Here is a 24,733-nt window from a genome sequence, read left to right as displayed (position 1 = left end):
AGCTCTTCTCTAAATGTTTGATGGAATTCACCTGCGAAACCATCTGGTCCTGGACTTTTGTTTGTTGGAAGATTTTTAATCACAATTTCAATTTCATTCCTTGTGATTGGTCTGTTCATATTTTCTGTTTCTTCCTGGTTCAGTCATGGAAGGTTATACCTTTCTAAGAATTTGTCCATTTCTTCCAGGTTGTCCATTTTATTGGCATAGAGTTGCTTGTAGTAGTCTCTTAAGATGCTTTATATTTCTGCAATGTCTGTTGTAACTTCTCCTTTTTCATTTCTAATTTTATTGATTTGAGTCCTCCCCCTCTTTTTCTTGATGAGTCTGGCTAATGGTTTATCAATTTTGTTTATCTTTTCAAAGAACCAGCTTTTAGTTTTATTGACCTTTGCTATTGTTTTCTTTGTTTCTATTTCATTTTTTTCTGCTCTGATCTTTATGATTTCTTTCCTTCTGCTGACTTTGGGTTTTGTTTGTTCTTTCTCTAGTTCCTTTAGGTGTACGGTTAGATTGTTTACTTGAGATTTTTCTTGTTTCTTGAGGTAGGCTTGTATAGCTATAAACTTCCCTCTTAGGACTGCTTTTGCTGCATCCCATAGATTTTGGATCATCGTGTTTTCATTGTCATTTGTCTGTAGGTATTTTTTCATTTCCTGTTTGATTTCTTCAGTGATCTCTTGGTTATTTAGTAATATATTGTTTAGCCTCCATGTGTTTGTGTTTTTTACAGTTTTTTCCCTGTACTTCATTTCTAATCTCATAGCGTTGTGGTCAGAAAAGATGCTTGATATGAATTCAATTTTTTAAAATTTACTGAGGCCTGATTTGTGACCCAAGATGAGATCTATCCTGGAGAATGTTCTGTGTGCACTTGAGAAGAAAGTGTAATCTACTGTTTTTGGATGGAATGTCCTATAAATATCAATTAAATCTGTCTGGTCTATTCTGTCATTTAAACCTTCTGTTTCGTTACTTATTTTCTTTTTGGATGATCTGTCCATTGAGGTAAGTGAGGTGTTAAATCCCCCACTATTATTGTGTCAGTGTCAATTTCCTCTTTTATAGCTGTTAACAGTTGCCTTATGTATTGAGGTGCTCCTATGTTGGGTGCATATATATTTATAATTGTTATATCTTCTTCTTGGATTGATCCCTTGATCATTATGTAGTGTCCTTCCTTGTCTCTTGTAACATTCTTTATTTTAAAGTCTGTTTTATCTGATACGAGTATTGCTACTCCAGCTTTGTTTTGATTTCCATTTGCATGGAATATCCTTTTCCATTCCCTCACTTTCAGTCTGTATGTGTCCCTAGGTCTGAAGTTGTTCTCTTGTAGCCAGCATATATATGGGTCTTGTTTTTGTATCCATTCAGCAAGCCTGTGTCTTTTGGTTGGAGCATTTACTCCATTCACATTCAACGTAATTATCGATATGTATATTCCTATGTTCATTTTCTTAATTGTTTTGGGTTTGTTTTTGTAGGTCCTTTTCTTCTCTTGTGTTTCCCACTTAGAGAAGTTTCTTTAGCATTTGTTGTAGAGCTGGTTTGGTGGTGCTGACTTCTCTTAGCTTTTGCTTGTCTGTAAAGCTTTTGATTTCTCCATTGAATCGGAATGAGATCCTTGCCAGGTAGAGTAATCTTGGTTGTGGGTTCTTCCCTTTCATCACTTTAAGTATATCATGCCACTCCCTTTTGGCTTGTAGAGTTTCTGCTGAGAAATCAGCTGTTAACCTTATGGGAGTTCCCTTGTATGTTATTTTTCGTTTTTCCTTTGCTGCCTTCAATAATTTTTCTTTGTCTTTATTTTTTGCCAATTTGATTACTATGTGTCTTGTCGTGTTTCTCCTTGGGTTTATCCTGTATGGGACTCTCTGCACTTCCTGGACTTGGGTGGCTATTTCCTTTCCCATGTTAGGGAAATTTTCAACTATAATCTCTTCAAATATTTTCTCTGGTCCTTCCTCTCTCTCTTCTCTTTCTGGGACCCCTGTAATGTGAGTGTTCTTGTATTTAATGTTGTCCCAGAGTTCTCTTAGGCTGTCTTCATTTCTTTTCATTCTTTTTTCTTTATTCTTTTCTGCAGCAGTGAATTCCACCATTCTGTCTTCCAGGTCCCTTATCCGTTCTTCTGCCTCAGTTATTCTGCTATTGATTCCTTCTAGTGTAGTTTTCATTTCAGTTATTGTATTCATCTCTGTTTGTTTGTTCTTTAATTCTTCTAGGTCTTTGTTATACATTTCTTGCATCTTCTCTACCTTTGCCTCCATTGTTTTTCCGAGGTCCTGGATCATCTTCACTATCATTATTCTGAATTCTTTTTCTTGAAGGTTGCCTACCTCCACTTCATTTCATTTTTTTTCTGGGGTTTTATCTTGTTCCTTCATCTGGTACATAGCCCTCTGCCTTTTCATCTTGTCTGTCTTTCTGTGAATGTGGTTTTTGTTCCACAGGCTGCAGGACTGTAGTTCTTCTTGCTTTTCTGACTTCCTTTTGGTGAACCTCTCCTCCAGAGTTCTGCTGGGGCATGGGTGCACACACACACACACACACACACACACACACACACACACACACACAGACATGGGCTGCCCTGTTCCCAATGGTTTGCCCACTTCTATTAAACATTCTTTTTCTATTTTTACCCCTTAAGGGCCACATTAGGAAGCTCTGCCAGGTTGTGTGAAAGATATAATCTCATTAAGGTGTTAACAGACGAAATCTTTAACAGCTTAAAGTTTTTCTCCCTCCCACTGTCTCCATACCCCACGATAATATATTTATGTTGTAATAGTGGCCTTCACTGTCTTAAACACTATGAATAATTGTGGATATTTCAGGCCAATGTGGGAAATACTTGGTATCTCAAAGGGGAGACATACCACTCTAGTATATGGATTAGTCGGGACTCTTGTTTGCAGGTGACGGAACTCCAGTTCGAAGTAGCTTGGACAAAAAGGAGTCTTATTGGAAGGATACAGTGTGAGATGGGCCTCAGAGTGCTGTGGACCCGAAATTTCTATCCATCAGTACAATCTCCATCTCCTTTGTCTACATTTCTCTCCATGTTTGGTTTTAGTCTCTCAAACCAGTTTCTTTCATGTGGAAGAAAAATTGGCACCAATAAAACTGCATTTATGCCCCACCCCCCAAAAAGGGACTGGGGACCTTCCCTGTTGTCCCACTTGAAAAGCATCCCAGGGATTAGCCTGGCTGGTATCATGTGCCCACCCCTAGAACAATTCACTCTGGCCACTGGGGAAGGATTCTGTCCTTGGCATCCTCTAGTTCAACTTCATATTTGAAATTGGCCTGTGAAGCAGGAGGGTACTGAGCAGCACAGCAATAAATATCCATTGCATCTATTCTGCATCAGGGCTATATAAGCCTAACTTAGGTACAACCAAGGTCATCTATGCTTAAGGAGGGGGGTCCAATGTCCTCTCTCCTATAGCTCCCAGTGGCATTTCCTCTTCCCCAAAAGCCCTTTCCCATCTGCCCTTTCTCTGCCTAGGCACCAGGTACGTGGGATGAATCCCTCCTTTCTTTGTGCTCCCATAGACTTCGTTCTTACCACTCTCAACCACTGCACATACCTCTTTGTAGTTCATTTGATAAATTCATTTACTCAACCAGCACCCAATTAGGTCCTTCTGTTGCCAGACACTGTGTTAGGATTTGTCACTGTTGTTGTTGTTATCACAGGGGTGACTCATTATGATCATCTCTTCTGGAAATAACTGAATATAGAATTTCTCAAACTGGAATTCATACTCTCTTCTTTGTCACCTCTTTTGCCAAGACATGAGGTACAAAACATTGGATCTCATGTCATTTTCTTGCGTCTCAGTTATCCACAGCAATAAAAATGTGTACAGAAAAGAATATCTTTGCAACACTCCCTTAAGGCTCCACTGCCCATCTGGTGGCAGCTGCCCATATTTCCAGCATGCATTCATGCATTCATTCACCAAGTATTGACTGAATGCCTTCTATACGGCAAGTACTGTAGCATGTTCTGGGGGTCCAGGTGTAAACAAGAGACATACAGGCTCTAAGAGGGAATTAAACAGACAATTGTTAACAAACAATTCCACAAATAATTAATTGATTCCTTTTAGGAATGACAGAAGAAATCATTCTTTTTTCAGTATTAGCTTCACATGCCATACCCATGCCTTTTTGTTGGAAAAATGTCATGGGAAGATTTCAAGATTAAATTTAGTCTTCGCCCTGAATAAAAATCAGAATATTTGTCCACTTAAAAAAAAGGGAACACAGACTATAAGGAATCCTTAAATAGACCTTTTCTCCCACAGCCCTCCAGCCCTCTCTGTGTGCTTTTGTGGGAATCACTGGGGCAGGTAGGAAGACCCAGTTACTTGCACACGCAGACAATTTCCTCATCCAGAGTCAGAGAGGAAAGTATCTGCCAGTCACTGTTGCAGGTTATCTTGAAAAGGACTCTGACCAGAAAGCAGAAAGGTTATCGAGTGCTGGTAAATGTCATTAGTTTTCAGATAGAATTCTCAGAAATCACAGGATTAATTTGCATGTCAGGGAGGAAACCTCAGTCACCTGACTCAGCAGCTGGAGCATGAAGAACATTTAATTCTACCATTTATCCAAACTAGTATGCTAAAAAAAGAAAAAAAAAATTTTTTAACCACTTTAAGTAGCACTCTTCTAAAGTCTCAGTATATCTCCTGTGTAGCTGCCCAGGTTGGTGTGGTTTGTGTACCCTGTGACCCCCATCCTTGCAGAGTTCCTGTGAGCCTGTGAGTCCTTGCAGAGTCCACAAATGACTTACAAATGCTGCTTTGTCATTCTCCTCCTGGCGTGGAGTGGAGTTGGCTCTTCTAGTCGTCTAACCTGAGGGTTGTGTAAAAACACACTCTGAGAGCTTTGCAGAAGCTTGGCAATCCCTTGTTCAACTCTTCTTTTTCACATACATCACCAGCTTATGAAAAAAGCTCAGTATATAAGTGCATTCTCTGTTGGAGGAAAGAGTTTAGCTGATTTCTCTTTCTTCAATGAACAGAATCTTTCGTTTTATTTTTTTAATGCGCTTAGCTCTTTATTTTTTTGTTTTGCTTTTCTTTTTCTTTGAGTTTTATTGAGATACAATTGACATACAGCACTGTTTCAGTTTAGGGTATAGAGTATAGTGATGTGACTGACACACATCATGAAATGATTACCACAATGAGTTTAGTGATCATCCATCATCTCATATAGATACACAATAAAAGAAAACGAAAAAGTATGTTTTTCTTTGTGATGAGGATTCTTAGGAGTTATTCTTTTACCAAGTTTCATATATAACATACAGCAATGTTAATTCATGTCAGCAATGTTAATCATGTTGTACATTCCTTACCTAATAGTTATTTATCTTATAACTAGAAGTTCGTACCTTTTACTGCCTTCATCCAATTCCCCTCCGCCCCACCTCCTGCCTCTGGTAACCATAAATCTGATCTCTTTTTTATGAGTTTGTTTGATTGGTTGGCTGGTATTAAACTATAATTGACCTACAACACTATGTTAGTCCTGGTGCACAACACAGTGATTCGATATTTCTATACATTACAAAATGATCACCGCAAATCTAGTTACCATCTGTCACCATAAAAAGATACTACATTATTATTGACTATATTCCCCATATTGTACATTTCATCCCCATGGCTCATTTATTTTGTAACTGGAAGTTTGCTTTTGTTTCCCTTGCCTGAGGAACCAGATCCAAAACAATATTGCTAAGACTGATGTTAAAGAATGTACTGTCTATGTTTTCTTCTAGGAGTTTTATGCTCTCAGGTCTCACATTTAAGTCTTTAATCCATTTTAAGTTTACTTTTGTATGTAGTATGAGAAAGTAGTACAGTTTAGGTCACATGTAGCTGTCCAGTTTTCCCAGAACCATTTATTGAGGAGACTGTCTTTCCCCATTGTATGTTCTTGCCTCCTTTGTCATAAGTTAATTGACCATATAAACATGGGTTTATTTCTGGGCTCTCTATTCTGTTCCATTGATCTATGTGTCATTTTTTATGCCAGTACCATGCCATTTTGATGACTGTAGCTTTGTAGTATAGTTTGAAATCAGGGAGTGTGATACTTCCAGTTCTTCTGTTCTTTCTCAACATTATTTTGGCTATTCTGCATCATTTGTGCTTCTAATTAAATTTTAGAATTATTTGTTCTAGTTCTGTAAAATTTACCATTGGTGTTTTAATAGGGATTATATTGAATCTATAGATTGCACTGGGCAGTATGGTCACTTTAACAATATTATTTCTTCCAATCCATTAGAATGGTGTATCTTTCCATTTGTTTGTGTTGTCTTCAGTTTCTTTTATCAGTGTCTTACAGTTTCCCAAATACAGGTCTTTAATCTCCTTGGTTAGATTTATTCCTAGGTATTTTATCCTTTTTGATGCAAATGTAAATGGGATTGTTTCCTTAATTTCTCTTTCTGATAGTTCATTGTTAGTGTATAGAAATGCAACAGGTTTCTATGTATTAATTTTGTATCCTGCAGCTTTACCACATTCACTGATGGGTTCTAGTAGTTTTTTGTTGGCGTCTTTAGCATTTTCTATGCGTAGTATCATGTCATCTGCAAATAGTGACCTTTGACTTCTTCCTTCCCTATTTCGATGCCTTTTACTTCTTTCTCTTGTCTGATTGCTATAGCTAGGTCTTCCAATACTATGTTGAATAAAAGTGGTAATAGTTGGCATCCTTGTCTAGTTCTTGATGTTAGAGGAAATGCTTTCAGCTTTTCACTGTTGAGTATGATGTTGCTTGTAGGTTTGTCTTACATGGGTTTTATTATGTTTAGTTGTATTCCCTCTATGCCCAGTTCGTTGAGAGGTTTTTTTTTTTTTGCATAAATGGATGTTGACTTTTGTCAGAGCTTTTTCTGCATCTCTTGAGATGGCCATATGACATTTTATTCTTCAGTTTGTTAATATGGTGCATCACATTGATTTGCAGATATTGAATGATCCCTGCAGCCCTGGAATAAATCCCACTTTATCATGGTAAATGATCCTTTTAATGTATTGTTAAATTTGGTTTGCTAATATTTTGTTGAGGATTTTTCCATATATATTTGTCATTGATATTGGCCTGTAATTTTTCTTTTTTTTTTAACATCTTTATTGGAGTATAATTGCTTTACAATGGTGTGTTAGTTTCTGCTTTATAACAAAGTGAATCAGTTATACATATACATATGTTCCCATATCTCTTCCCTCTTGCATCTCCCTCCCTCCCATCCTCCCTATTCCACCCCTCTATGTGGTCACAAACCACCTACCTGATCTCCCTGTGCTATGCAGCTGCTTCCCACTAGCTATCTATTTTACGTTTGGTATTGTATATATGTCCATGCCACTCTCTCACTTTGTCACAGCTTACCCTTCCCTCTCCCCATATCTAATTTTTCTTTTTTTGTCTTTGGTTTTGGAATCAGGGTGATGCTGAACTCATAGAATGAGTTTGAAAGCATTCCTCTTCAATTTTGAGGAATAGTTTGAGAAGCGTAGGAAGTAACTCTTCTTTACGTATTTGGTAGAATTTACCTGTGAAGCCATCTGGTCCTGGAATTTTGCTTATTGGGAGTTTTTTTGGCTACTGATTCAATTTTATTTGTGGTATTAGTGATCTGTTCATATTTTATATTTCTTTCTGATTCAGTCTTGGGAGATGATATGTTTCTACCAGTTTATCCATTCTTCTGTCTTTCCATTTTATTGGCATATAACTCTTCATAGTAATCTCTTCTGATCCTTTGTATTTCTGTGGTGTCAGTTGTAGCTTCCTTTATTTCTGACTTTTTTGAGTTTTCTCTCATTTTCTTGATGAGTCTGGCTAAAGCTTTATCAGTTTTGTTTATCTTTTCAAAGAACCAGATCTTAATTTCATTGTTCTTTCTTTTTCGTTTTTTAGTCTCTATTTGATTTATTTCCACTCTAATCTTTACTGTTTCTTTTCTTCTACTAACTTCCAGTTTTGTTTGTTCTTCTTTTTCTAGTTAAAGTATAAGTTTATGTTGTTCTTTTGAGATTTTTCTTGTTTCCTGAGGTAAGCTTGTATCTCTATAAACTTCCTTCTTAGAGCTGCTTTTGCTGTGTTGCATAGATTTTGAATCATTGTGTTTCACAGGCTGGTGGGTGGGGCCAGGCCCCAGCTCTAATAGGCTAGAAAGAGGACTTCAAGATGGCAATTGGCAGCATCAGAGTCCTCGTGGTAGATTGAGCTTCTGAAAATGACTTCCACCAGCATCTCCCAGAGGGAGTCTAAGTTGCCTCTTGCCTCTCTGGGAGGCTCTCCAAGATTAGTAAGTGGGTCTGACCCAGGCTCCTTTCAAATGACAGCCTTTGTTCTGGGTCTCAGAGTGTGTGAGATTTTGCATATGAATTTTAAGAATGAAGTCTCTGTTTCCTTCAGCTGTCCCATACACAAGCCCCACTGGCCTTCAAAACAAGGTAGTCTAGGGGCTTGTCTTCCTCATGCAGAACTCCTGGGCCGGGGAGCCTGATGTAGGGCTCAGAACTTACTCCTTGGGGAGAACCTTTGCAGTTGTGAATTATCCTCCCATCTGTGGGTTGCTTACCTGGGGGTATGGGTCTTGACTATTACCACATCTCTGTACCTCCTACCCATCTCCTTGTGGTTCCTTCATTATAGCTTTAGTTTTGAAAGCTCTCTTCTGCTAGTCTTCAGGTCATTCTCATTGATAGCTGCTCTGTAAATAGTTATAATTTGATACGCCCATGGGAGGAGTTGAGCTCATGGTTTTCTTACTCTGCCATCTGGCTAGCAGAATCTTTCTTGAATATTTCCTAATGGCTGTAGAGGGGTTTCAGAATGGTCTAAGACATACTTCCTGTCCTGTAAGAGCTTAGAACTGTGGGTCCCTATTTTTCTTTAACATAAATACCCTCAGTGACTATCAAAAAATTTTGATAATCCTAACCCCCAAATCCCGCCTCCCTGAAGGTGGTTGTCTTTTCAGTGTCCGTTAGTTAAGAAAATAAATTAAAACAAGCGACCATGAATTTGGTGACCTTTTTAAATGGATTGGTATTTATTGATCTCAGGAATTCCTACAGAAATTTGAAAACCACGTATGTGTTAGAGTTATTTTTACTCTGTCTACAGACAGCATTTTGGTGCACGTGGGGATGTATACACAAGTTGCAGTGCTTCATCTACCAGTTGGCTTATAGAAACAGCTTGGTATTTGACAAATAAAAGTGTAAAACATTTCAAGTTCCAAGTGAGTGGTATGGCTGTTACAAATTGTCTAGGCTCAAAGGAAGGAGAATTTGTATGATCTATGGTAGACATATGGGTCCTTAAGAGGTAAACCCTTGAGCTTGGCAATGAAGGTTTAAGGGAATTGTCAATGAGAAAAACTTGCAAAGACATCATGAAAAAGGCTCAGAGGGTTTGCTCTATAAGAAGACAGCATTAAATGCTTACATCCAGCAAAGAACAAGCACAAGCTTTAGAATCGGACAAATGTGGGTGTTCATGAGCTGTGTGACCTTGGGCAAGTTACTTAGCATCACCAACACTCAGGTTTCTCTCTTATAAAATGGGACTAACCTGTCCTGAACACTTCACAGAAGAGTTGGGAAGATCAAATAAGATCACATAAATAAGGGGCAGCATTTTGTGAAGTGTGATTTTACCAAGTAAATACACATCATTATTTTTTAAAGGCCTAGAGATGTCCAGTGGACTGAGTAGACCACTGTGTTGATTAGGATTCTTTGTTTTCAAGGAACAGAAATGATTCTGGCTCACTTAAACAAAACGGAATTATCAAAAAATGTGCCGGGAGGTGAGGTGGAAGGGGTGAAGTACACAATATGACTCACAGATTCTAAGGAAATCTGAAGAACCAGGCTCAGAAACAAGTACCAGGAAATTTCAGCTCAGCAGGAGAATATCGGTAGCAGCAATTACTTAATGTTCTCCTTTGTTTTTCCTTCCCTGAGTTATTCTACTCAAGGCAAAGTCCCACAGTGAGCAAATTTAGTGGGCAGGGCATCGTGATTTATAGTCTCATTAAGATTATGAACCAGGGAGAAAAGGTAGTTTTCCAAAAGGAAGTTAAAGGATTGTTAAAGAAAGGAGAACACGATAGAGAGTGAGTCACCAGAAAACATCTATCCACTACAGACAATTTCAAAAGATCATCCATACATTTATGTAATCATATTTATTGATCAACTTTGAATAATAGTGAAAAATAAGCCTAGGAAAGTAAGAGTTGAGGCTAATTCAAAGGAAATGGCCTAGTCTAGATACAGGAATATATCACAACCTCTTTGTTTCACCATGGCCTTCCCGGTTGCCCCAGGAGGATACAGCCTACTGTATCTAGGGCATAGGTCAGGGAGGAGTACATTAATCCCAGAGAGTCATTACACACTAACACTTGGCTCACTTTCCTTTGCTTTCACTGATACCACCATTGACACATCCAGCTAAACTGGGAACTTTGAGTTGTTTTATGGCTGCAATAATTGATTTGTGTCAATAACCTCTTCCTTCTCTCTAATTCTCACTTCCATGGCTCATACATAGATCGTTGGATGGATGGATGGATGGATGGATGGATGGATGGATGGATGGATGGATGGGAGACTAGTCTGGCCCATGTTGGGATCTAGGATTTTGACTGCTTTTTTTCTTTTTTTTTATTAATTGAGCCAAAGAATTTCCTTGCAAGAAGCAATCTTATTCCCATGAATCAAAGTTAAGATTTGTACCTGGGGCTTTTCCTACTTGTGTGGGGCAGTCTTTACAGAGAGGTCTTCTTTGTTACCTCCTCATCCATCACCTTTCAGTATTTATATTTATAATATTCATCTCCCCAGCACTAACCTTACCTCTCCAAATCTTTATAGTGTGCCTGTTAACACAAGGTATCACAGGAGAAGCTCTAGAGGAAGCTGACAGTTTACTCAAGGAAGCAGAGATCTAGATACATCAGTGTTAAATGGAGGCATGAGAGTTGATGTGGAAACATGTTAAAAGAGCACTTTTTGTTGGCTAGGGTGAAACAGTCTTTGGGGATATGGGTGGGCTTCATAGAGGAGGTGGCAGATAAAAAACCTCTCAAATGTTAAAAATATATATAAAGTAATAATTCTCAAAAGAATGTTCTCTGTCTAGGCAATTTAGTATCTTAACCTCTACCTTTTGAAGGTACCCTACTTTAAAATGCAAATTATACTTGGAAGAGGTAACACACCACATTGCTTATTAGTTGTAGTAATTTTTATATATTTTCTACTATATATTAAAAATGAATTCTTTTTTCATAACAAATCCCCTTTTATTTATTTTTGGCTGCGTTGGGTCTTTGTTGCTGCATGCAGGCCTTCTCTACTTGTGGTGAGCAGGGCCTACTCTTCATTGCAGTGCATGGGCTTCTCATTGCAGTGGCTTCTCTTGCTGCGGAGCATGGGCTCTAGGCGTGCGATCTTTAGTAGCTGTGGCACAGGAGCTCAGTAGTTGTGACTCGTGGGCTCTAGAGCACAGGCTCAGTAGTTGTGGCTCACGGGCTCTAGAGTGCAGGCTCAGTAGTTGTGGTGCACAGGCTTAGCTGCTCTGTGACATGCGGGATCTTCCCTGACCAGGGCTCGAACCCATGTCCCCTGCATTGGCAGGTGGATTCTTAACCACTGTGCCACCAGGGAAGTGCCCCCCTTTTATTTGTAACTGTAGGATAGTACATATATTGCCAGGAACCTCCACCATGCTTATACAGTAGTTTCTGTGGTATACAAATAATATATACAGATTTCTCTTATTACAAGTCATTATGACCCCCAGTCATAAAACCTAACTTTTTTCCAACTGAAGAGAAGAAAATAAAGAAATTTGGATTGTGTCCTTTCCTAATGGACTGTTAGGATAGAGGGTATTCTCAATCTCTGCAACTTCATCTCCTGTTAACTTGGAACTTTTTCTAGAGCAATTTTTTGTTCTTCCCCCTCCCCCAAGGGACATTTGGAAATGTCTGTAAACATTTTTGGCTGTCACAACTGAGGGGGAGAAGGAGAGGGTGCTACTGGCATCAAGTTGGTAAAGGCCAGGGGTGCTGCTAAACATCAAAGAATTATCCAGCCCAAAATGTCAAGAGTGGCAAGTTGAGCTACCCTGGTCTAAAAATGCATTGAGCTGCCAATCAACCAGATGTCTATGTAGACACTAGAAAAAATGAAAGTGAGCCAGTGCAAAACCTTTCATGAAACATAAATACAAATCTTTTAGAAACAATCAAAGAAATAAAAAATGTTAATAGCAGTCAATCAAAGGTCAGCAGGACAATATTATGTAATTTACTTTTTGATTCTTCCTTATCTGACCCAAGTTAAGAAGGGTGGTAGTGATGGTGATAATGATGATAGTTTCTAGACATTGGGGTTTGCTTACATTTTTTTATTGAGATACAAGTGGCATATAACATTATATTAGTTCTAGGTGTCTAACATAATGTTTTGTTTTGTTTTTTTTTGTGGTACGCGGGCCTCTCACTGTTGTGGCCTCTCCCGTTGCGGAGCACAGGCTCCGGACGCGCAGGCTCAGCGGCCATGGCTCACGGGCCCAGCCGCTCCGCGGCATGTGGGATCTTCCAGAACCGGGGCACGAATCCGTGTCCCCTGCATCGGCAGGCGGACTCCCAACCACTGCGCCACCAGGGAAGCCCTAACATAATGATTTTATATTTGTATATATTGTGAAATGATCACAATAAGTCTAAGTTAATATCTGTCATCATACATAGTTACTTTTTTTTCTTATGAACAGAACTTTTAAGGTGTACTCTCTTAGCAACATTCAAATATGCAATACAGTATTATTAAATGTTGTTGCCATGCTTATGTTATATTCCTTGACTTATTTATTTTTTAACTGGAAGTTTGTAACTTTTGACCCCCTTCACCCATTTCACCCACCCACAACTCCCTGCCTCTGGCAATAAGCTTTTTTCTTTAAATTTAGATTCCACATACGGTTGACCCTTGAATAACACTGGGGTCAGGGATGCTAGCCATCCACACAGTGGAAAATCCACATATAATTTTTAGTCAGTCCTCTGTACTCGCAGTTCCACATCTACCAATTCAACCGACCACAGATCGGGTAGCACTGTAGTATTCACTATTGAAAAAACCTGCATAAGAGGATCCACACAGTTCAAACCCATGTTGTTCAAGAGTCAACTATATACAGACCTCATGTATTGTACTTCGGTCATAGGAAGTGGAAAAGGAATATAGAAAAGGAAATAGAGCCAAAAGGAGATCTGAAACAATAATCTTTCATTGTGCATCAAAATAACACTGTGGGGCTTCCCTGGTGGCGCAGTGGTTGGGAGTCCGCCTGCCGATGCAGGGGACACGGGTTCGTGCCCCAGTCCGGGAAGATCCCACATGCCGCGGAGCGGCTGTGCCCGTGAGCCATGGCCGCTGAGCCTGTGCTCCGTGACAGGAGAGGTCACAACAGTGAGAGGCCCGCATACCGCAAAAAAAAATTTAAAAAAAAAATAATAACACTGTGGTTTAAGAGAGCAGGCTGTGTGGCATCAGACGTCCTGAGGTTAAAGCCTGTCTTCTGCTTTGCTAGCCGTGCACCGTTGGGAAAATTCACTGAATCTCTCTAAGCCTTAGTTCCTTCATTTGTAAAATAGCATAATAATAGTACCTACCTGGTGGAGTTATTGTGTGAATTCAAGAGAATAGCATGTATAAAATATTTAGTTATACTTGACACACAATAAGCATTCAGTAAGTACTGTAATAATAATAATAATGAGAGGAGAAAGTGGAATAAATGTATTGGTGATGATGACGATGATAACAAAGACAATAATGATTGGTGATTGGCTTTGGAGTCTGATGATGTGGATTGCATTGCTGGCTCTGTTACTTACCAACCATAAGACAATTGCTTTATTGAATCTGCATTTGCACTTCTGTCCACACCTCTTAAGGTTACTGTGAGAACTTAATGACAGGTGCCTGGCACATAGTAAATACTCCAGGTCAGTAGGTCTGGCCTGAAGAACCACAAACACACTGTGCTCTCTGGAAAGGGTTTGCCTTTTCCTGTACCCTGATGGCTGTTCCTTTCATAAGGACAACACCTTAGATAAAAGGCTGGGTCTGAAAGAAAAGGTGGTTAGGTGGGCTTCATTCCCAAGCTAAGAAATGCTAAGGGGTAGTGAGTCAGAAGTGAATCAGAAATTCCTGAACAAGGTAAAAAATAAGGACCCTGATAGATTTGTAGGGCTTGGCAATGCCCCCGCCGCTGCTGTCCTTGAGTTCTCCTAGCAGCTCCCTAGAGTGAGTTACAGGAAAGCCTAAGAAGCAAGCAATGCTGATGGGGTCTCTGGAGACAGCAGGGCCGTGTGGCCCTCTCCACAGTCCATCTCGGGGAGGAACAGAAGGGGCCCGAGGACAGAGAGCTAGAAAGGGCGAAGTCACCTCTCCGTGTAGAGAGGGAGACAGAGCACCCAAGGCCAGTGCCCAAAAGAATAAAAGAGCAAGGGATGCTTCAAGAGGAAGGTCATTGGGAAGCCCCACTGAGGGACAAGAGACTTGAGCACTGCCGGGGATCCGCCAGGTACGATTAAACAGCTGACAGGGACTCACTGCAGCAGGATCATTAGCTCTCAGACCCTGCTGCCACTCACATCTGAAATAAGTTTGGATTTAGAAAGCTAGCAATGAGCTGAGTGGTACAGATCAGGAGGGAAGCACACGGCTTAATCAGGGCCGTGAAAGCAGCTGACAAATTACAGCGTGATTTGTCATCATCTCAGAACTTGGCAAGTGTTTGTCCCTGAAAGAATCAATACTCGGAGGGAAGAGGGCTGTATTTTTAGAAACTCCTGGATGGTTAATTTATTTCAAGTGAATGGAGAGTTTATGTTGGCGCCCCACAGAACCAATGGACAGTATATTTACACGAAGCCAGAAAATGCTATCATTTCTTCTAATCAGTTTACTCCTTTGAACAGCTGTACCTTGAAGCTTGGAGTGATAAATTCACTCCCCGTGCTAAAAGATCTACCCTGGGAACCACTTCCAATCCCACCTTTAGTAGTACTTCATTCTATATGCATAGCATGTTATACCTTTCAAAACTTTCCCACATGGATTCTATCTTCTGGGGCACAAGTGAGATGACAGGGAGGGGGTGTCAGCCCCATTCTACAGAGGAGAAAACTGAGGCTCGAGAGTTGAATGTACTATTAGGCAGTGTGGGGTAGAATTAGAAAGCAAGATCTCCCCACCCCTAGTTGTGTTTTCCCACTCATTGAACTTAAAGAGATTGTACAACTAAAATACTGAATGAAAGAGAAAAAGTGAAGTCAAGAATGTGTTTTAAATGCTTTGCTGTAAGAATGTTCACCAGGGGGCAGTGTGCTGTGCAAGTAAAGAACAGAGGGTCTGCACTCAGACTTGGATTCAAATCCCAGTCTTGATATGACCACGGACAGCCACTTAACCCTTGTGAGTCACAGTTTTCCCATCTCTAAAGAGGGGCTAATCAAAGTACTTACTTCATAAAATGATTGAAAGCTTGAAAAAAAATAGCATTTCTTAAGTTCTCATTGCAGCATCTGACAGAAATAAGAGTCTAGTAAATGCTACTTGTTTTGTGTTTTTTTTTTGTTTGTTTGTTGAGAATTTTTTTAATTTATTTATTTTTGGCTGCATTGGGCCTTGTGGCTGCACGTGGGCTTTCTCTAGTTGCAGCGAGCGGGGGCTATTCTTTGTTGCGGTGCACGGGCTTCCCATCGTGGTGGCTTCTCTTTGCTGCAGAGCACAGGCCCCAGGTGTGCGGGCTTCAGTAGTTGTGGCTCACGGGCTCAGTAGTCCAGAGCACAGGCTCCGTAGTTGTGGTGCACGGGCTCAGATGCTCTGCGGCACATGGGATCCTCCCAGACCAGGGCTCTAACCCATGTCCCCGGCACCAGCAGGCAGACTCCCAACCACCTTGCCACCAGGGAAGTCCCTACTTATTTTATTAGCTACTATTTGCACAGCATTTTTGCAATAGCCAAACAATTGAAACCATGTCAATGTTCAGTAGTGAAAGGATTAAATGAAATAGGGCGACACTCATGCAATAGGTATCTATCCAGGTAACATGTAAAAATGTTCAAGTTGTATGAACACTAAATCTCATTGTTGAAATGCATAAATGTGTATGTTTGTCCATACATAAATGTGTATGTAGGTATATGCATATATTTTTTAAAGCCTGGAAGTTCTGTATACACACGAATATTGGCTAGCTGTAGGTCGTGTGATTTATAATCTCTACTTTTTTAATCATCTATTTCTATGCTGCCCAGTTTCGTAGCCACTAGCCGCCATGTGGCTATTTAACTTTAAATTAGTTAAGTGAAATTAAATAAAATTTAAAAATCAGTTCCTCAGTCATACTACCATATTTCAACAGCCACATGCAATGCGTGGCTTCTACATTATACAGTGCAGACATAGAACATTTCCATCATTGCAGTAAATTCTGTGGGGCAGCTTGAGTCTAGAGACTCAAACCCAGGCCGGGGAAAAGTGGTCAGGACAGGGCCCTCCCTTTGCAGCACATCCAACTTTTCATCTGCATCTATTCTCTCCTCCTTAATGAGGATTTAACCGTTTCTTTTAACACATTACAACTATCACAGTGTGACAAAGCGGGGATTACCTTATTTGCAATGGTTCTAACAGTGATTAGCTCTCCTGATGATCCTATTAAAACGAGATCCCTCTGACTTAATAACCTCACAGCGTCCTCTCTTTCACAGGAGGTACAGTTCCAACCAGAAGGTTTCCACAACATCATCGTGTGTGAGAAGCCTAACAACCACCTTAACAGGTTTAAAGGTTATATGTAAGTATGTGCTGCCTGTGTGCTGCTTGTAAATATCTCCTCTGCAGCTAGAAAACATTTTTTCTTGAAATGGCCAAACAGATAAGCATCTGGGTCCTAAGGAAGTTTATTTCTTTTTATCACAAAAAAAAAGGGCTAGAGAAAACTAACTAAATTGGGAAAACTTTTCTAGTCTTTTTTTTTTTTTTTGCTGGAGTGATATTTAATTATCTCACAGGGTTAAATTCACTAATAGTTCAGAACTCTGGTGAAACAGCATCAAAATCGAGACCACACTCTGATTCAGGGGAGGCAAGTATGACTGAATTTAGATCAGATTTCTGAAGGGGCCTTTACTGCCCTGTAGGTAAGAATGGGGACTTTGGAGTTGGACAGACCTAGGTTTGAAACCAGGCTCTATCACTTACAAGCTGTGTGACCTTGAGTAAATTAATTAACCTCTCTGGGCCTTCATTTCCACATCTGTAAAATAAAGATTATATCTACATCACAGGATTTTTCTTGTCTAAGAACTGATCATATGCAAAGCCCGTAGCACAGAAACTGGCACAGAGTAGATAGTTAATGCGACTGCTGCTGTTGCAATTATTGTTGTTATTGTTCCTCACCTCTGGTTCAGCATAAGAGTTTTACTGTAATTTTGCTCCCACATTTGACTGCCGGTCTTACTGGAAAAAAAAAAAAAAAAAGAGTAGTGGTAACAGATGTGAATAAATGCCCGTATTCTGGCTTTAAGAGTTAGAGGACTTTGACAGAACATCGTCTCATTTAATCTGCAAAACAACCCAGGGAAGTGAGAATTATGATTCCCATTTTTCAGATGGGACATCTGATGATAAGATTTTTCAGGATTCTCCCAGAGGCACACAGCAGCTTCAAGGCAAAGCCAGGACTTACAGCTGGGTCTTTTCACTCCAACCCCGGTGTGTTTTCCATTGTCTGCACACACAGCTCAGACATGTTATAGCAACTTCTCTACCAATGTGCCCTGCAATGAAGCTTAAGAAGGCTTCTTGGGAGGCAGGTGTCAATGCTTCCCCTCCACCCACATTTTCTCAGGCCATATGAGATATCTTGAGGAGCAAGATAAGAGGGAAAAGGGTAAGAACAGTACAAGAGAAATAGAAGCTTTTCAATGCAAATTTCTTTTTAAAAGCTCATAGAGAGCAGACGGAGACAGGCGAGAAGGGCACGAACTCCTGGGGGAGAAGAGGGTTCGTTGCAGTCATCTGGCAAGGTAGAGCTTGCCACCTGCCCGGGCAAGGAGTCTACCCCTCGTGCCCGAGTTTTGTGGATTTGGTTCATCCCAAGTGACCCATGCCTTGAGCGATTCTTCCTCTTAGAGAGCAGCCTCATCGCTGGGTTTCTCTTTGTAATCCTTTCTCCCCCAAACAGCTCATGCCAGCACCCGGCCTTTCTAAGCTTCATCCTGGGCTCTGGCCCTTCATCTCAGACAGAACTTTCCCAGTTCCATTCAACCCCCAGCACCTCCTCTTCCTGGCTGCTGCCCTTAGAGTTGTCTTTCCCCACCTGCCCGGGCCTCATGCGTGAGCCCTGAAAGTCCAGTTGGTCAGTCCAGCAGCCAACCCACGGGATGCTGGGGAATTCACTGTGGTCCTACATCCCTGCCAAGGCCCAGCACCCACAGATGATAAGCACTCTCTTCCTGAACAAACCTACTGCCTGATGCCTCCAGGTCTCCGGAAACTTCTTTGGGTCCCCTTAATTTAGGAGTTCTCCTGGGGATAGCCAGGTTGGCTAGAAGATGAGTAGTTTTTAACGCTTTGAAGGTTAGGAATGTCAGATTTGAAAATGTAACTTTTAAACAATAAGATCTCTCTAAAGGAGTGGTTCTCAAACCCCATCTCCTCCGCTCCATCAGAGGACCTTTAGCGAGTCTGGACACATTGTTGGTTGTCACAGCTAGGGAAAGGGGTGCTGCTGGCATCTGGTAGGTAGAGGCCAGGGCTGCTGCTCGGCACCCTACAAAGCACAGGACAGCGCCCGCGACGAAGAACGATCCCACAAAGCATGTCAGTAGTGTTGAGGTGGAGAAATATGCTCCCCCTCATAATGCTCTGAGTTGGTTAAATAAACATCCCTGGGGCTTCCCTGGTGGCACAGTGGTTGAGAGTCCGCCTGCCGATGCAGGGCACATGGGTTCGTGCCCCGGTCCAGGAAGATCCCACATGCCGCGGAGCGGCTAGGCCCGTGAGCCATGGCTGCTGAGCCTGCGCGTCCGGAGCCTGTGCTCCGCAACGGGAGAGGACACAACAGTGAGAGGCGCGCGTACCGCAAAAAAAAAAAAAAAAAAAATCCCTGTAAACAGAGCACTAAATAGAAGAGCTATGAGATGGCTAATCTCTTTCTACCATCCATTGAAAAAGGAACATTATGACCGGGAGAAAAAGATGCTGTCATATGTTATCACCTCAGAGAATCATAAAAAAACGCTCTTTAAACCACTAGCTACTGACACTGAATCATTCAAGTTTCTATCCCAATATTCTATCCCTAGCCAACTCCCTCCTTGATAAAGAGAGGTAGGTCATAAAATTTAGCCATTCTCGGACCACCTTTATGATTTGTATCACATTCATAAAACACCTCTACTTTCCCACTTTTTAATTGGCTTGCTTTATTTCCAAAGGAAAATGTATGTTACTGGCACTGTGGGCATCCGGCATCACTGCCCTATGTAGGCTGCCATAGATTTAGGGCAGTATTGCTTTCCATATATAAATTTCATAGCAGTAAAATTAATGAAATGAAATCAAAACCCTTATTATTTCATTCTAACTACAGACTATTACTGGCCAAAGCCTCCTCTGTGTTGAAAAGTTAGATAAATAAGGGCTAGAAAAAAGTTAACGAAATACTAAGACATTTCCTCGTTAGATTTCAAAGAATTGCAAATGGGAATGACTCCGATTCAATGTCAATTAACGGGGTGCTACCTTGGGAACCCTGGTGTAGTGAAAACCACATGAGGGTTGGTGTCTGGGGCCTGGGTTCCCAAGTCCTAGGATATTCCAGGTACTGGGTGAGTGGCCTTGGAAAAGTCTCTCACCCTCTCTGAGCTTCATCTTTCTTACGAGTGAGGATGATCACCGTACTAACTTCCCAGAGCTGTGAAGAGACAAATAAAATAATGTAAATAAATGTAGTTTACAAACAAAGAATTATTATTAAGAGGAGTATTGAGTGGCAGTATAGCACTCTGGAGGCAGACTCCCTGGGTTTGAATCCCCTTTCTGCCACGTACTAGCTCTGTGAACTTGCCTCAATTTCCCTATCTATAAAATGAGTAGGAAACATGACCTATCTTATAAGATTGTCATGACCATTAATTAATACATGGAAAACACTTATAACTGGACCTAGAGACATGAATCATTAAAGAATTAGAAGGAGAAAAATCCCTAAGGGTTCAGATTATGACTTTTCTGTTCTCCCCAATGTTGGGGGAAAGTTATATTTAAAATTCCTGAAAAACCCAAATGGAGGGCATCAGGATAGAATAAGGGCCAGACGCTGCGTAATCACTAATGTGGACTGACTCAGAAGTTTCTAGTGTGAAGTGGAAAATTGCAGAGCTTCTGGAGGCTAGAGAAAGGGAAACACTCCATGTACCTCACTTTTGAGAAGCTGCCATGCACGATGTTGCACAGGGTCGCTGGTCCACCTCCTGTGAGGTCTGTTTATTTTAAGGCTTCCTCAGCAGAGTTCTGCCTTTTAGGTGAGTAAATGATTACGTCCTTAGGGATGGGTAGTTCCCTTCTAATGGTCCAGCCCCCACTAGACATCCCAGGAGCAACGAAGGGTTGCACTTGAACATGGGGATTAGATTCTGAGTTAATATCACTCTTCTGAGGAAGAGAGAGAAGAGTGATCTTGTTACTCGCCCCTCTAATTCTATGACACTCACCGGTGACAGCGTGGAGAGGCCACCAAACAGCTCCCTGTCTTTCCTCATCCCCAGGGAACATCCCGACCAGAGCAGAACCGGCTTTGGCAGTGAGAGTCTTCTGCTTCGAGGCTGCACCATCAGAAACACCAAAGTGGCTGTTGGCATTGTCATCTACGCAGGTAACTGTCCCTGGACAGCTTCCTATGTCCCTGTCCTTTATCCTCTCTCCTCCAAAACCTCCTCCAAATTTATCTTCAGTCAGTGGGAACTCACATCTGTTCTAAGGAGTAGAGTCATGTGACTTCCCATTTCTCAGCTAAGCAAACTGAGGCTGGAATCACAGCAGCTCACTTGGTCCACAGAGACATAATTCAGTTCCAAGTTACTGTCACTCATCCAGATAAGACAGGGAGGGGGACTCATGCTCATGTGTCCCTAACACTTTTCTGACACTAACCACAGGTGGGATGAAGAGTATCTCCTTGAGCCTGAGGAATAACCTCACCAAACTTAGCAACTTCACCTTGTGTGCCTCAGTGTCCTCAGCTATACAACAGGAAGAATATTTCTATCTGCCCCATAGGCCCCCCCATGAGGGTCCAGTGACCCAGCACATGGAAAGAACCCAGAACTGTGTGTAGCAAGTGAGGGCGGGATGGGTTTTAGTTATTGTTTTTATTATTACCTTTATGCATTTTGTGGCTCCATATATGGTGGTCTATCTCTCCTTTGCACTTTGATTTTGCTTCCCATTGATAAAAGGTAACAGCAGCACTTCTCACAATGGTACCTGAAGTATTGGAGGGAGGTCTTGGGACTGCTGTATCCCCAGTACCTAGCACCTGGCACTCCGTGGGTACTCAGTACGTGTCTATTGTTACGTGAACAACTGCAGACTTCTTCTATAGAGGAAACAGAGTCCCCCTGGAGTGTCTACCTTCCCTGGAAGTCTCCAGAGTATGTTTCCCTGGATCTTCCACTCACTGGGACACCTTGTAGTATTTCATTTGCTTGTTTGATTTGATTCATTTTGGTCGGAGTAGACTCCCACTTTTGTTAGACATAGAACACTAAAACATCAATCCATCCTAAGATTCCCTTTGGGGGACTGTGAAAGAAAAATAGGTTTTTCAACAAATGCTGGAGAAGGTGTGGCGAAAAGGGAACCCTCTTGCACTGCTGGTGGGAATGTAAATTGATACAGCCCGTATGGAGAACAGTATGGAGGTTCCTGAAAAAACTAAAAATAGAATTACCATATGACCCAGAAATCCCACTACTGGACACATGCCCTGAGAAAACCATAATTCAGAAAGACACGTGCACCCCAATGTTCATTGTAGCACTATTTACAATAGCCAGGTCATGGAAACAACCTAAATGTCCATTGACAGATGAATGGATAAAGAAGATGTGGTACATATACACAATGGAATATTACTCAGCCATAAAAAGGAACAAAATTGGGTCATTTGTAGAGACATGGATGGACCTAGAGACTGTCATACAGAGTGAAGTAAGTCAAAAAGAGAAAAACAAATATATTAACGCATATATGTGGAATCTAGAAAAATGGTACAGATGAACCAGTTTGCAAGGCAGAAATAGAGACACAGATGCAGAGAACAAATGTATGGACACCAAGGGGGGAAAGTGAGGGGAGGCGGTGGTGGTGGGATGAATTGGGAGATTGGGATTGACATGTATACACTAATAGGTATAAAATAGGTAACTAATAAGAACCTGCAGTATAAAAAATAATCAAATTAAATTTAAAAAAACCAAAAATATGTTTTTTAAAAAGTTGTGTCACAATCTAGCTGGCTTTCCCTAATTTGGGGGAGGGATGTTATATTTGTCAGTACAGGTCACTGCTTTCAAGGGTCTTTGGCAATGGAGTTCAATGCCATCTGGTAGACCTACTAGACAAGAACACTTCCACAATCCCTACCGCACCAAAAAACCTGCATAGACATGGATTTGCTTCTCTGCCTAATCAGAAACAAAGGTCGGAGTGGGTGATGGGAGTGGTGTGTGGGGAGGCAGATGGAGGGAGAGTTAATCGTGACCGGGGACTCAGGCCGCCTGGGGCTGAATCGCTGCCTGGCTGCAAGTTGCTGAGAAGCTGGCTCAGTTTTCACCACAAGGGGCACTGATAACCCCTGCCTCCTAGGGTTATAAGGTTCACAATGCCTGGCACACATTAGGGCCTCAAGAAACGTGAGCAAAAATGGTGCAAACTGTGTTTAGTGTTACTGTCTAGACCAGGGGTTCTCCACCTCAGCACCACTGACATTTGTTCCAGATTGTTCTTTGTGGTGGGGGCCACCCTATAAGGTGTTTAGCAGCATCCCTGGCTTCTGCTCACTAGATGTCATGAGCACCACCTCCTCAAAGGTGACAACCAAAAATTTCTCATGACTTGGCCAGGTGTCCCCTGGGGAGAATGACTGGCCTAGAGCTACATTCTCTGCCTTGGTAATACAGATGGACAAAGTGGGAGCACCTCACAGTCAAAGGCCAGAAAATGGACAAGTGAGCTTTCCAGAAGGAAGAGATTCAGTGTGGAGGTATGCGCCCCTCACAGCAAACATTTATTGAGCCCCTAACTGTGTACTGGAAACTAATTTAGGTACTTTGTGTATATCAGTTCACTCCCCCACCCCAAAACACGCAAGGATTATATCTCATTTTGCAGATGAGGGGTTGAGTTACAAAAGGGTTAATTCCCCCAAGGTCACATGTCTCCTGAGATTAATTCCCTATAACCCAAGGTCAGGTACCTGCAGAGCCAAGCTCTGTCGGACACTAGAGCCCACATTCTATCCACTACACCATACTGCCTCCCCCTTGAGCCCAAATTTTGCCAAAAGAACAGGGGGATCTTAGGAAGTGAGGAAGCAGGTGGGTGAAGGGGGTGGTCCGAGGACCCCTTTTATGGGGTGAGCCTGGGGCACGCAGGAACCACAGCTGTGTCAGCCCCTGCACAGCTGCAGCAACTTGAGTCTAATTTAATAAGCCTAGCATGCTCACGCCTACAGTTTTGTTGCTGCTTTAAATCCACGAGGCCACCAGCTAAGTAGCATTAAACCACACACTGCTGGAGCTGATGTATTGGTTTTCTCTAATTTTGCACAGAAAATGTGTGACGGGTCTCTTTTAATTTGACTGCTGAGGGGTACTGCGTGGTGAATACAATTTGGCAGCCCCAAAGGGGAGGCTCTGTTCTAAAGACAAAGGCTCAGTTTGACTCTCAACTCTTAGCTGGGTGGTTTGGGTTCCAGGAGTTACTGGAAGGAGAAATAGACTGGGAGTCAGAATCCTGGGTTCTCCATGTGGCTCTGGTGTCAATTTATTCTTTTGTTTGGAGCAGGTCCCTTCTACGTTTTGGTCCTGAATTTCTGTAATTGGAAAAAAAAGGGCGGTGGGTGCCTGAATTAGCTCAGTAGTTTTAAAATTTTACTGTCTTTTCTTTAAACAGAACTTTATGCAGAACTCCAGGGTGGGAGAGTAGCTGCCCAGAGTTAATGCTGGGGTGGAGACCTTTAGCCACTACCACTCTTGCACGAGCACGACAACACCTTAGGCAAAGAAGCAAGCATGATAATTACTGGCCTCAAGTACAGTCCTGCCACAGGGCCTTGGCACATACTGTTCCCCAGCCTAAAACCCTTTTCTCGCAACTCTTCTCTCTCCCTTCAGGTCTCTCTCAAATGTCACCTCCTCTGAGAAGCCTTCCCTGACCACACACCATCTCTTATTTATTAGCCCTTTATTTATTGTTTACTTCATGGGACTTATGGCTAACTGTAATTACCTTATTTACTTATTTCCCTGTATATTTTCACCAGATTGTGAATCATCTTTCTCACC

The 24,733-nt window shown here is 41.6% G+C and overlaps 1 protein-coding gene across 2 annotated transcripts in view; it reads left to right on the top strand.

The window, feature by feature from the left end:
* Window positions 1–24,733, top strand: part of ATP10B (ATPase phospholipid transporting 10B (putative)) — a 360,931-nt gene that overhangs the window by 265,285 nt on the left and 70,913 nt on the right. For both annotated transcript variants that reach the window (XM_073802772.1, XM_073802773.1), the window contains 2 exons: window positions 16,865–16,950; window positions 20,933–21,039. In XM_073802772.1, coding sequence (XP_073658873.1) covers window positions 16,865–16,950; window positions 20,933–21,039 — 193 coding nt within the window. The remainder of the gene's footprint in view (window positions 1–16,864; window positions 16,951–20,932; window positions 21,040–24,733) is intronic.

Source organism: Tursiops truncatus, chromosome 3 (assembly GCF_011762595.2).
Source record: "Tursiops truncatus isolate mTurTru1 chromosome 3, mTurTru1.mat.Y, whole genome shotgun sequence".
Classification (NCBI taxonomy): domain Eukaryota; kingdom Metazoa; phylum Chordata; class Mammalia; order Artiodactyla; family Delphinidae; genus Tursiops; species Tursiops truncatus.
This window is presented reverse-complemented; position numbering and strand designations above follow the sequence as displayed.